General features: G+C 43.3%; 2 protein-coding genes across 2 annotated transcripts in view; one reads left to right on the top strand and one right to left on the bottom strand.

The window, feature by feature from the left end:
• Positions 1–236: 236 nt before the first annotated feature.
• On the top strand, positions 237–12,094 carry PDHA1 (pyruvate dehydrogenase E1 subunit alpha 1). The gene is made up of 11 exons (XM_038757053.1): positions 237–344; positions 3,879–3,938; positions 5,089–5,262; positions 6,162–6,288; positions 7,304–7,395; positions 8,225–8,317; positions 9,093–9,248; positions 9,369–9,440; positions 9,858–9,925; positions 11,321–11,429; positions 11,766–12,094. The coding sequence occupies exons 1-11, from the start codon at positions 288–290 to the stop codon at positions 11,928–11,930; spliced, it is 1,173 nt and encodes a 390-aa protein (XP_038612981.1). The 5' UTR covers positions 237–287; the 3' UTR covers positions 11,931–12,094.
• Positions 12,095–12,281: 187 nt separating this feature from the next.
• MAP3K15 (mitogen-activated protein kinase kinase kinase 15) overlaps positions 12,282–14,137 on the bottom strand; it is a 66,290-nt gene continuing 64,434 nt past the window's right edge. Inside the window, exons 28-30 of the mRNA XM_038756992.1 lie at positions 13,643–13,749; positions 13,346–13,422; positions 12,282–12,808 (exon numbers count right to left, since the gene is read on the bottom strand). Coding sequence (XP_038612920.1) covers positions 12,727–12,808; positions 13,346–13,422; positions 13,643–13,749 — 266 coding nt within the window. The 3' untranslated portion in view covers positions 12,282–12,726. The remainder of the gene's footprint in view (positions 12,809–13,345; positions 13,423–13,642; positions 13,750–14,137) is intronic.

Raw genomic sequence — 14,137 nt, 5'->3', positions numbered from 1 at the left:
ATTATTACTCTCTGTGCCTCAGTGACCTCATCTGTAAAAAGGGGATGAAGACTGTGAGCCCCCCCGTGGGACAACCTGATCACCTTGTAACCTCCCCAGCGCTTAGTACATAGCAGGCGCTTAATAAACGCCATTATTATTATTATTATTAAGGAAGGAAGGAGCGGGCGGGGCGGGGTGGGGGTGGCGCGAGGCTGCGGTGGCGTTGGTGCGCCTGCGCAGGAGCGGGGGCGGTGACGTGCCGGGCGCCCTGAAGGAGAAGGGGTCACGGTGGCCCCGCTCGCCCGATGCGGAAGATGCTGGCCGCCCTCAGCCGCCTCCTGCCCGGCCTGGCCCAGAGACCGGTGAGGGCACGGGACTGGGGGTGTGTGTGTGGGTGTGTGTGTGTGTGGGGGGGGTCCTTAGGTGGCGGCCGTTGCCCCCCCCCCCCCCATGGCCGGAAGTGGGCAGCCCCCAACCAGCCCCAACCGGCCTTCCCACACTGGGCCCCCTCCTTCCTCTCCCTCTCCTTCTCTTCCCCACAGCACCTGGATATATGTTTGTACATATTTATTACTCTATTTATTTATTTTACTTGTACAGATCTATTCTATTCATTTTATTTTGTTAGTATGTTTGGTTTTGTCCTCTGTCTCCCCCTTTTAGACTGTGAGCCCACTGTTGGGCTCTGTATGTTGCCAATTTGTGCTTACCAAGCGCTGAGTACAGTGCTCTGCACATAGTAAGCGCTCAATAAATACGATTGATGATGATGATGATGATGACGGATTTAGTACTCCATTGATTTTACATGTACAGATCTATTCTATTCATTTTATTTTGTTAGTATGTTTGGTTTTGTCCTCTGTCTCCCCCTTTTAGACTGTGAGCCCACTGTTGGGCTCTGTATGTTGCCAGTTTGTGCTTACCAAGCGCTGAGTACAGTGCTCTGCACATAGTAAGCGCTCAATAAATACGATTGATGATGATGATGATGACGGATTTAGTACTCCATTCATTTTACATGTACAGATCTATTCTATTCATTTTATTTTGTTAGTATGTTTGGTTTTGTCCTCTGTCTCCCCCTTTTAGACTGTGAGCCCACTGTTGGGCTCTGTATGTTGCCAGTTTGTGCTTACCAAGCGCTTAGTCCAGTGCTCTGCACATAGTAAGCGCTCAATAAATACGATTGATGATGATGATGATGACGGATTTAGTACTCCATTGATTTTACATGTACAGATCTATTCTATTCATTTTATTTTGTTAGTATGTTTGGTTTTGTCCTCTGTCTCCCCCTTCTAGACTGTGAGCCCGCTGTTGGGTAGGGACCGTCTCTATATGTTGCCGACTTGGGCTTCCCAAGCGCTTAGTACAGTGCTCTGCACATAGTAAGCGCTCAATAAATACGATTGATTGATTGATTCTCTCCCTCTCCATCCGCCCCGCCTTACCTCCTTCCCTTCCCCACAGCACCTGGATATATGGATAGATGTTTGTACATATTTATTACTCTATTTATTTTACTTGTACAGATCTATTCTATTTATTTTATTTTGTTAATATGTTTGGTTTTGTTCTCCGTCTCCCCCTTCTAGACTGTGAGCCCGCTGTTGGGTAGGGACCGTCTCTATATGTTGCCGACTTGGGCTTCCCAAGCGCTTAGTGCAGTGCTCTGCACACAGTAATTGCTCAATAAATACGATTGATTCCCAGACTGAGCCCCCTCCTTCCTCTCCCTCTCCATCCGCCCCGCCTTACCTCCTTCCCTTCCCCACAGCACCTGGATATATGGATAGATGTTTGGACGGATTTATTACTCTACTTTACTTGTACAGATCTATTTATTTTATTTTGTTAATATGTTTGGTTTTGTTCCCTGTCTCCCCCTTCTAGACTGTGAGCCCGCTGTTGGGTAAGGACTGTCCCTATATGTTGCCGACTTGTGCTTCCCAAGCGCTTAGTACAGTGCTCTGCACACAGTAAGCACTCAGTAAATGCGATTGATTGATTCCCAGACTAAGCCCCCTCCTTCCTCTCCCTCTCCATCCGCCCCGCCTTACCTCCTTCCCTTCCCCACAGCACCTGGATATATGGATAGATGTTTGGACGGATTTATTACTCTATTGATTTTACTTGTACAGATCTATTCTATTTATTTTATTTTGTTAATATGTTTGGTTTTGTTCTCCGTCTCCCCCTTCTAGACTGTGAGCCCAGTGTTGTGTAGGGGCTGTATATGTTGCCAACTTGTGCTTCCCAAGCGCTTAGTACAGTGCTGTGCACACAGTAAGCGCTCAATAAATACGATTGATTGATTCCCAGACTGAGCCCCCTCCTTCCTCTCCCTCTCCATCCCCCCCGTTTTACCTCCTTCCCTTCCCCACAGCACCGGGATATATGGATAGATGTTTGGACGGATTTAGTACTCTATTGATTTTACTTGTACAGATCTATTCTATTTATTTTATTTTGTCGATATGTTTTGTTTGGTTGTCTGTCTCCCCCTTCTAGACTGTGAGCCCGCTGTTGGGTAAGGACTGTCTCTATATGTTGCCGACTTGTGCTTCCCAAGCGCTTAGTGCAGTGCTCTGCACACAGTAAGCGCTCAATAAATACAATTGATTGATTCCCAGACTGAGCCCCCTCCTTCCTCTCCATCCCCCCCGTCTTACCTCCTTCCCTTCCCCACAGCACCTGTATATATGTTTGTACAGATTTATTACTCTGTTGATTTTACTTGTACATATCTACTCTATTTTATTTTGTTAATCTGTTTGGTTTTGTTCTCTGTCTCCCCCTTCTAGACTGTGAGCCCACTGTTGGGTAGGGACCGTCTCTATATGTTGCCAACTTGTGCTTCCCAAGCGCTTAGTACAGTGCTCTGCACACAGTAAGCGCTCAATAAATACGATTGATTGATTGATTGATCAGGTTGACCCATGTGGGGATCACAGTCTTAATCCCCTTTTTTACAGATGAGGTAACTTTAGGCAGAGAGAAGTTAAGTGACTTGCCCAGTGACTGCCAGATTAGAAGCCAGGCCCTCCAACTCTCAGGTCCGTGCTCTTTCCGCTAGGCCATGCTACTTCTCTTGAAGGATCTTCTTCCTTCCTGTTTCCTCCTGTCGGATTAGGAAACAAAACACAGATAAAAGCAGTTGTAGTGGCCTGTCTCTTCTATCAGCTGTCCTTTACTGCCACGTATATGAAGGGCCAATTAGTAAATCTGATATAAGATTCTAAAACTCCTCTCTGGACTGGAGCTGGTGACCACGGAATTGACATGGATTACCATCTAACCTGTGGGGTATACAAGAAATTAGTGCCATGCAGTTATTATTCAGTATCATTGCGTTCACTTCCTTTTGACGATTAATTTTGTTTACGCATTTCCCACTGTTTGCAGTCGTACCTCATAGTGAAAAGAACTAACCAATTATGAGATCACACGATTAATGACTTGAGAATAAACCTGAATTGACTACAGAGCAAATTAGATTTCTGCCTGGAAATAAGTTCCAGCCATTCCTAGAGTTAGGGATGAAAGGGAGAGATGAAGGCCGTGGGAAACCTTTGAGTGATCCAAACTCCTATTTTACCTATTGCTTCAACCTCCGCCCAGACCAAATCTCATACTAGAATAGTGGCAAAACTGACTGATGGTAGCTTTAACTTCCTTTCTCACTCTCTCCTCCTGGTCACCCTCTGATAGAGGAACAAACTGATAGTAAAATGCAGGAAGGAAGAAGAGAAAGTTATTGGGATGGTTCACAAGTTCATCAACCCTGGAGTAAATGAACATTTACTACAGCTGTGTGACTGTTTAACCATTAATTTATCTTAACAAACCCGCTATAAAATTAAAACCTTTTTTTTCTTTTTCTCTCTCTGAAGGCCGGAAGAGTGCTGGTAGCATCTCGAAACTTCGCCAACGATGCCACGTTTGATATCAAGGTAAGGCAGTCAATCATTCGGCTCTTGACTATTGGTATTTAATATTAGAATCTCATCTCTTTAAAATTTCCGACCCTGACCGATGCCATGGAAGGGAGTGGGACAAGTGGGACATTGACTCCAGGCCTTAGATGAAGAAGGACCTCTCTGTCACCGCCATGTAATAATAATGGTATTTGTTAAGCGCTTGCTATGTGCCAAGCACTGTTCTAAGCACTGGGTTAGCTACAAGATTATCAGGTTGTCCCACATGGGGTTCACAGTCTTAATCCCCATTTTAAAGATGAGGGAACTGAGGCACTGAGAAGTAAAGTGACTTATCCAGAGTCACACAACTGACAAACGGTGGATCGGGATTAGAACCCATGACCTCTGACTCCCAAGCCTATGGTTTCCACTAAGCCATGCTGCTTCTCATATGCCAGGTATTCCTGCTAGGGCTAGGCTGGGTCAGAGAAAGTCCAAGGATTACATGAGGCTCTGCTTCCCTGCTCAAAAAATGGGGTTCCGTGTTTTCTTTAACTGTCCTCGTTGTACACAGAATTCTGTACTAGGGGATCAGTCGATCAGTGATATTTATTGAGTACTTACTTTGTGCAGAGCCCTCAGAAAGTAGAACAGAGTTAGCAGACATGCCCCTTGCCCTCAAGGAGCAAAGAAACCAAATAAAAGACAGGGATCCCTGTTCTCAAGTTTACAGTCTAGTGGGACTTGGCACTTGGACAAGAATGCCATTTCACACTCCTCGTTTCATGTTTCCAGAAAGCTGAGTGCCTTGCCGAAGTAGCAATGGGCCCGATTTCTTTCTCGGGCCTAGTCACAGATAATGCTGCTTCATCAAGAGAAACTCACAAAAGTGCCCAGAAGTACAGCTAAGCATTCTGAAATACACTGAAGTAAAGAAAGCTAAATTAGAAAGTGCTGAGAAGAGGCCAGCATTCTGTGTCCAACTCTGCTGATTGAGGGACACTTGAGGGAAGGGTTATAAGATGGGTTTAGATAAACAGAAATTCTTGTACTGATCCTAATTCTCTGCTTCTCGTGGTTTATGATCACTGTGACTACATCTGCTAACGTGTGGGGATGATTCATAGGGTTTAAGCTAAAATAAATGGAAAAGAATTGGAAAATCTTTTTGGCTCGTTTCAAGAAATGTGATCTTCATCGCTTGGAAGAGGGCCCTCCGGTCACCACGGTGCTCACCAGAGAGGAGGGGCTCAAATACTACAGGACAATGCAGACCATCCGTCGGATGGAATTAAAGGCAGACCAGTTGTATAAGCAGAAGATCATCCGTGGCTTCTGTCACCTGTATGACGGACAGGTGAGAGGGATTCTTTGACAAGCTTAAAGAGAGCTTTGGTCTTTCACATATTGTAGTATGACCGTTAGAAATGAGAGCTACCAAAGATTAGGGAAATATGTTTCTTTTAGTGCTGTAAGCAAAGAGATGTACATCCCTAAAGTTAGCAGATAATCCCTGGTTGGTGAACTGTATGACTGGGGTAAATATTTTGAACACAAAGAAGAGGTTAACATAATCAGTCATTGGGGTTCATCGAGCGCTCACTGCTTTATAGAGCACTGTACTTAGTCCTCGGGAGAGTATGGTAGAGTAGTTTTGATTTGCATGTCCCTGCCACAAGGAGCTTAGATCTTAGGGTAGAGGGACAGCTATTAAATTACAGAGAGGGGAAATGGCAGAATAGAAGCATAAGAACATACATGCTGTGGGGCTGAGGGTGGGGTGAGTATCAGGTACTTTCAAGGGTTTAGATCCAGAGTCATGGGCGACAGAGCAGGGAGAATGAGGAGGGGAAATGAGGGCTTAGTTGGGGAAGGGCTCTTGGACTAGATGTGATGACTTGGAAGCTGGGGAGAGTGAAGGTCTGTCATATTTGAAGGGGGAGGGATGACATGGGCAAGTATTTGGTGGCAAGATACCCGAGATGGAGGTGCAGTGAGTGGGTTGGTGTTAGAGGTTGTAGTAGGAGGTCTTACCTTGCTGGTGGGACTGAAAAACCAGATCTCTTCTCTTCTCTCTTGAGAGATATTTGATTGCTTCAGCCCAGTTTTAAGCTCCACCCCACTCTTGTATTATTTGCACCAAGGCATACCTGTATTATTATCCCAAATTGGTTTTTCAGTAACCTAGCTGTTATCAGTGGGACTGTTACATCAACTTACTTAATGATCCTTTTTTTTGGGGGGGGTCTAATCCAGGAAGCATGCTGTGTTGGGCTCGAGGCGGGGATCAACCCCTCAGACCATGTGATCACAGCCTATCGGGCGCATGGATACACGTACACACGTGGGCTGGCTGTCCGGGAGATCCTGGCCGAGTTGACAGGTTGGCGTTGAAAAAGACCAGAGATCAAATTCAGATCTCAACCATCTGGAACAAATAAGTGCGGAAACACACGTCGTCATGGTTTTCTGATCACAGTTGCAGGCAGCCCTCGGACTTGCAACACAATTGGTCCCTGGAAACTGACATCTTAAATCGAAACCATTTGTCAAAGGAACAAGCCTTCTGAATGGGCAGTCGGTGGCCTCTTTTTACCAAAATGACCCACAATTATGTACTTGATTTTAAATGAGTAGTACAGCTACATGAATGTATTTATTTTGAATTGGAGAAGTTTATTTCATCAGAAATAAAAGGGATGCATCAACACTCCCTGGCCATTCTGCCTGGCCATCAGACAGACCCCTCAGGGCCTTCTGCCTGTTAAAATTTTCCCCCTACCCCCGCAATCTCCCCATTATGGATTATAAATTTCCACATCAGCCCTCAGCTCCAGTGTGCCCTCACTTAGAACTATTGCCTTAAAGGAGGTGTGTTTTTTTATAAATTCAGAACTGTTATGAAGCAGAGACAGTGGTCACATTAAAAAAGTTGTAAGTGCTGTTCAAGTACCTCAAGTAAAGAGACTGCCTGTGCTCCCTTAAAAGATCACTGATGCTAATTCTTAATCATGCGGCTTGTTTTTCAATTTTACTATTTTAGAATCTGACAAGTTACGTAGAAAACTCTAGGGGTTGCCTGCTGTCCATGTGCAGGAAAGCTAGGGGAAGAAATTCCCAGTGCCAAAAAATCAGCAAAGAGTTTTGTCCCACTTTTATAGAAAACTAGCAACATAGTACGATGCTGCCCATTTCCCCAATTTTCTTGCCTGTCTTAATTTCTCCAGACTAAAAACCCACAAAAAGAAAATTGGGATGCTGTTGGAATTAGCATGAAACCCAGAGGGTCAGTGACAACTTGTGAAGAGATGTTAAGGAACCTTTCAAGAGGGCTTACGAGAGAATTGGCTCTTACTAGGAGAGGTGGGATTCTAAGACTAATCCATCTTTCTTTTTAGGTCGAAAAGGCGGCTGTGCTAAAGGGAAAGGAGGATCGATGCACATGTATGCCAATAATTTTTATGGCGGGAATGGCATCGTCGGAGCTCAGGTATGCTTTTACGTCTGAAAATATGGGGCTTCCTAAGGCTGGAAGCCAGCTTTGCATCGTACTGGGGCGAGTTTATTTTTTTTATTTTATTTTATTTACTTTATTTTATTTTGTTAGTATGTTTGGTTTTGTTCTCTGTTTCCCCCTTTTAGACTGTGAGCCCACTATTGGGTAGGGACTGTCTCTGTATGTTGCCAATTTGTACTTCCCAAGCGCTTAGTACAGTGCTCTGCACATAGTAAGCGCTCAATAAATACGATTGATGATGATGATGAGTTGTGCTATCTTCCCCCATCCACTCCAGTCTCCAGATACATCCCTGGTGACTGTGTTGATGGGTGCTTACTGATTTTTGCTTAGATTTTAAAGTCCTCTATCTCCTCCCTTAAACAGCTTGCTCTTGAATGAACAAGTCGAGGTAGTTCTGGGAGGCTTTAACATTTAGTATTTTTAAGAGACCAAAGGAAGGATTTCATCCCGGTAATGGCCAAATTTTATTTTCTTCTTTTCCCTGTCACAGGAAGCCTTTTCTTAATATATCATTAGAAAGGAGAGTTTTACTAGTTCTCAGCAATAATTGCGGCCGGTTTCGATTTGGTATTGGATTCTTACTGCATGCTAAGCACCGTAGTCTGGAACTTATCAGTATTAAAGAAATTTTTAAAGGGCAAAGAACAATCAACATCCATAGTCTGGAATACTCTGGTGTGGCAATAGTTTTACATTGCCAGTTATTTCAGAAACATTCCCACAACCATTTTCAACAGTTCTGGCTGTCAGTATTTCTTAATGTTTTCTAACTTCCATTCTTATTTGTGATTCATTGTAGGTGCCTCTGGGGGCTGGTATTGCCCTGGCCTGTAAATATAATGGCAAAGATGAGGTCTGTTTGACTCTCTATGGAGATGGTGCTGCTAATCAGGTTAGTTAGTGTGGTATGCTATGGTTTTTGGGTTTTTGTTTTTTTTGTGTGTGTGTGTGTGCTTTAGTGGGTAGGTGCTGTTTTAATTGAGAGTACCACTGAGGATTAAATGTTGGATTTATTGAAGACTTGTCGGACAAAGCATAATTCCAGCATTTAATATTGTGTTGCCAGCGTTCCAGTCAGTCAGTGGTATTTATGGAGCATTTCAGTGCGGAGCACTGAGCTAAGCACTTGAGGGAGGACAGTACAACAGAGTTGATAGTCACGTACCCTGCCCAGCATTCTAATTAAACAAAACCTTTTTCATTTGTTCTTTATCTGGGGAACTCTGGGTTGTACAAATCTTACCTCTTATTGCAGCTGTTGGAAGGAGGAGGGCTTGCTATTCCCTCATAATGATGAGTTAAATCCGAGCCGATGTATACCTCCGTTGTTATCCAGTGAATCACTGGGGGGAGTTGGGAATAAAACCCACCTTATAATAATAATGGCATTTACTATTATGGCTCTTTTTAGGCCTTATGTAACCATTGGCACGTACCTCAGTGTAGCTGTCTTCCCCAGAGGTTCATCGACGCCTTATTTTATTCACCTTTATTTAATAAAGGTCTTATTTAAAGAAGAGGTTTGGTGTAGCTTCATTTGTTGCTGAGCCAACTGACCTTGTTGTTCAAAAAGTATAGTTTAAAGGAATGGACGATTCCCTTCTGGTAGAGCAAATAATATTAAAAATGATGGAAAAACGTAATCATCGAGCAAATTATTTTTCTAGGGTCAAATATTTGAAGCCTACAATATGGCAGCTCTATGGAAGCTGCCATGCATTTTCATCTGCGAGAATAACCGTTACGGAATGGGCACGTCGGTTGAGAGAGCTGCAGCCAGTACCGACTATTACAAAAGAGGAGATTACATTCCGGGGATAAGGGTAAGGACGCGGGCCATTATAGGGCCACTGAAAGGCCTTGACACTAATCCACGTCAAAAACAAACTGTAAAAGAAATGATAATGGCTTTTCCACTAACCAAATGAATCTTCTCATAACAGGTGGATGGTATGGATATTCTCTGTGTCCGTGAAGCAACAAAGTTTGCTGCTGCCCACTGTAGATCTGGAAAGGTAAGATGTTCATAGGGCTAAGCCTACTGTTTGATTTCTTTCCTTTCCGCTGTCTTCTAAAACACTGATAGTTAATTAAACGACAGTATTTACTGAGTGCTTATGGTGTGCAGAGCATGGTACTAAGCACTTGGGGAAATACAAGAGAGCTGGTGACGCGATCCCTTCCCACAAAGAGCATTCAGTCTGCCGGGGGAGACGGGTATTATTGAAGTAGATCAGGGATCTTGGTTCAAAATAAGAAAATGGAATCCTAGTTCTTGTTTTTTTAGAGTAACATTTCTTCACAAGATAATGAATTGGATAGGTGGCATTTCCGCAAGAGCCAACACAGATGAGTGACAAGATCTGCATATGTCAGAAGCTATTTGAAACCAATTCCAATCCACTTTAATTACATTTGTACATCTTTTGTAGGGGCCTATGTTGATGGAACTTCAGACCTATCGTTACCATGGACACAGTATGAGTGACCCTGGAGTCAGGTATGGTAAAGATGATGCCATGTCTGCCTTTTTTATGGATGAAACTTGTCCTTCATTTGTTAAGATTTAATATTCCGAACAGTGTGGAAGAAACATCTTAAAGTAATTAAAGTAACTAATGTGAGCTCAGTCCAAGTTACTGTTCCAAAGTCTTTGGCACCATAGGGTATCAATCAATGGTACTGATTGAGCGCTTACTGTGTGCAGAGCACTGTACTAATACTTGGGAGAATACAGGACAACAGAGATGGGAAACACATTTCCTGCCCACAGGTGCATTAATCAGATTATATAAAAGCAACCTTGACAAAACAATAGTACAGAACCAGAATCAAGGGCGGAGAAAGTACTAGTAAGACATGTTTTTTTGATGGCACACAAAAGATTCCTGGGTATTAAATGGTAGGAATCAGAAGTCCAACACCAGTATTCCGAGGGGGTAAAGAAAGGGATGGAGGGAGCGTCCTCCATTGGCTCTAAAGGAGGCAGAAAATGTTTTGGCTTGCGGCAGTGGGAAAACATGAAATCGTAATAGTGACAGAGCAGCACTAGATTAAGGTTATTGAGTTTTGAGAACACATTGTAAAGCTATGATAGACACACACGCACATATATACAGTTGTCCTTAGTATGCGAAGAAGACACCACTGATCATCAGATTCACTTTTGATTGAATATGTGGCTGAAAAGGCCAATGACAGATCCCTAGTCCTGCCCTGTTGGGCATGCTAAAAGGGATCTAGCTGGTTGTACTGTACTGCACTGCCCCAACCACTTAGAAACGGTCTCTGCACACAGCAAATGCTCAGTAAATACCACTGATTGATTGTATTCCATGATTATTATAAAAGCTCTTGAGGGCTGGGCCTTATATTAATTATTAAATGCAATTTGTCTGAGTTCAGAAGCTTTCGTGTACTTGCCGCCTGCACCTGAAGTCAAGATTCCCTACTAGTGGCCCTGGAGCCTCCTGGAATTTTTTTTGTTGAGGGTAAATTAATGGCTAATCAGCATTAGCTCACGGTATTAATCACTTTTTTACAGATGAGGTAACCGAGGCACAGAGAAGCACCATGGCCTAGTGGGTAGAGCATAGGCCATTTGTCTGCTGTGTGACCTCAGCCTAGTCACTTAATTTCTATGCCTCATTGTCTTCATGGTTGGGCTGGAGGTCGTCGTGGGCAGGAAATGTGTCTGTTCATTGTAGTGTACCTTCCCAAGCGCTTAGTACAGTGCTCTGCACACAGTAAGTGCTCAATAAATGCAACTGAATGTACAAATCTGCAGAATGAGAATTAAGCCTGCGAGCCCCGCGTGAATGATTTTTAAGGGCCAGTACTGCCAAATTGCCACATGGTTTTCGGAGCTATGAACCTCTTTGTCCTTACCTCGCAGTTACCGCACTAGGGAAGAAATTCAAGAAGTGCGGAGTAAGAGCGATCCTATTACACTCCTGAAGGATAGGATGGTCAACAACAACCTCACTACTGTTGAAGAGCTGAAGGTAGGAAACATTCGTCAGGTCTGTTACACGTGGCGGGAGAGTGGGGAAACACACTCAGATGAAAGCAGTTCCGTTCAGAATAAGTGATATATTATTTCTTCTGCAGTTCAGCTGCAGCAGGAAAATGTTGGCTTCTGTAGAAGAAAATGTAACTTGTTCTTAGTACCGTAAAATAATTCTCTTCCGTAACAAGGCGTCCGCGCACCAGTAGGCAGACCCGCCTCGAAGATGCGGAAATTAGCTGTCGGTTCAGGGTCAGAGCACAGGCGTTTAGCAGAAATCTAGTCTAATCTCTGAAAAAAAACAACGTGCCGTCTGTCTCCGGCTTGACCGTAGGAGATTGACGTTGAAGTAAGGAAGGAGATAGAGGACGCGGCCCAGTTTGCCACCACGGATCCCGAGCCGCCCCTGGAAGAACTGGGCTACCACATCTACTCCCGCGAGCCGCCTTTTGAAGTTCGTGGCCCGAACCAGTGGATCAAGTACAAATCCGTAAGCTAGACGCAGACCCTCCGCGCAGTAAGGCCGAGCTGGGACGCTCGGTTAACTTCCGCAGACTGAATGTGTAAAATGCCCTCCACTCCTGTTTAGCGGGGAATAAAACTGGGAAAGGGAAAGTGTGTCGGCTGTCAGAGAACTGAATAAATACTTTGCTGCATTCAAAAGGTCTCTCGTGTTCACTGTCTTTTGGGGGTCTTGCAGTGCAGTAGCCCATCCAGTTATTGTTTGAAAGGCATCTAAATTACTGAAGGATTTTTGAAAAATAAAATTTTTTTATTAGAATTAGAAATTTTTTTTTACAAATCTAAAGTTGTAAAAAAAAATTACCTTTCTCTTTGATGAACTCAGATTATTACTAGATAATTTAATGTCATTTGATGGAACGGTTAAACACGTCTTTACAGTGGCCACAGTGTTTATTAGAATAATTCCATAATTTTTTTAAAGCAGACTGCAATTCCTACAAGAGACTTCTGCTTCTTTTTCCAGTGCAAAAACTACAACCGATGAGTATCTAATTTACATTTAAAACAAAATCACAGGAACTTTATAATGGCTACATCCATTCTGTACATTTACCTTTGTAAAATCAAGGGCATTTTTCTCTGTGTTCCTCGTAAGGCTGGCAATCCTCTCAATTCACAGACAGTGACAACAGTAGTCACTATAGGAAAATACACTTTTCCCATTTCACTTTGTGCAAAAACAGCAAAAAAAAAAATATACCAAATTACAAAAAGTGTAATTATAAAAATGTGGAATGTTTCTTACTCGTTCGCTACTGTGATCTGGAAACCTAACCTTCCGTTCCTGATGGCACAGTAGATCCATTTCTGTACCTTAAGACTGCACTCCAAATTCTGCAGAGGAGACCACCTCTGTGAGAGACAAGTTATACATTCCGGTAAGAAAAAAAAAAGTTTTGAAAGCAAGACGTTCAAACATAAGAGAAATAGTATTTCTACTGATAGCTACTACAATGAGTCAAGAGTGAGGAGGGGCAGTGATGAATTGTGGAGGAGGGCAACAAGAATCCAGCCCTAACTTCAGAATTAAAGCACAGCATCCAAGCTATTCTGCAACAGTAGGAAGACTTCTAGTATGCTCTGTGAAAGAAAGCCATCAAGACTATTTTTGAAAAGTCTCCCAAGCGCTTAGTACAGTGCTCTGCACACAGTAAACACTCAATAAATATCACTGGGGAGGGAGCCAATTTTTTTTTTATATTCCACCTAAAAAGTGCCGTTTCTCTAAGAAGTGGATGTGGGGTGGCCTGAAAAGATTCGGGTGTACAAAAATAATTCTTTTGCCTAAGCTGTTCTGAGGGTGATGAGGTGAGGACTTTTTAATTACACTCATACTAATACTACATCTCCAGAGGGCGTGTACGATTGGGGAGTGGAGGATGTTCTTACCGAAGTCTAAGATATCTCAGATCTTCTTTAGTCACATCGTTAAGAACGTCTTCAAGCGTGTAACCCTCTTCTACCATCTGAAACAAATACACCCAACGCGTGAGACTGTGAGCCCTTCTTGACTGTGAGCCCGCTGATGGGTAGGGACCGTCTCTATATGTTGCCAACTTGTACTTCCCAAGCGCTTAGTACAGTGCTCTGCACACAGTGAGCGCTCAATAAATACGACTGAATGAATGAAATGAGACACGGTCGTAGGGACTGAGTGTGGCGACCGCAATTAGACTACGTTTTCACCTTCTCAATTGTTGTCGTGTCGGCTCCTTGCCTTGCCAGCCAGTCTACAAGCTCTCTGTCCTCTTTTTGGCAGTGAGGCAAAGGAGGTATTTGGGTCCTTGGGACATCTGTAAACAGAAAGAATATGATTCAGTAAAAAGATAATAATAATTGTGGCATTTGTTCATTTATTCATTCAATTGTATTTATTGAGCGCTTACTGTGTGCAGAGCACTGTACTAAGCGCTTGGAAAGTACAAATTGGCAACATATTCAGTCCCTACCCAACAATGGGCTCACAGTCTAGAAGGAGGAGACAGATAACACAACAAAACAAGTAGACAGGTGTCAATACCATCAGAATAAATAGAATTATAGCTACACACACATCATTTATTGTTGCCAACTTATACTTCCCAAGCGCTTAGTACAGTGCTCTGCACACAGTAAGCGCTCAATAAATACGATTGATTGATTGATTTATAAAATAGAGTAATAAATATGTACAAATATACA

This window comes from Tachyglossus aculeatus, chromosome 15 (genome assembly GCF_015852505.1).
Source record: "Tachyglossus aculeatus isolate mTacAcu1 chromosome 15, mTacAcu1.pri, whole genome shotgun sequence".
NCBI lineage: Eukaryota > Metazoa > Chordata > Mammalia > Monotremata > Tachyglossidae > Tachyglossus > Tachyglossus aculeatus.
Note: the sequence above shows the minus strand (reverse complement) of the source record. Positions and strands in the feature narration are given on the sequence as shown.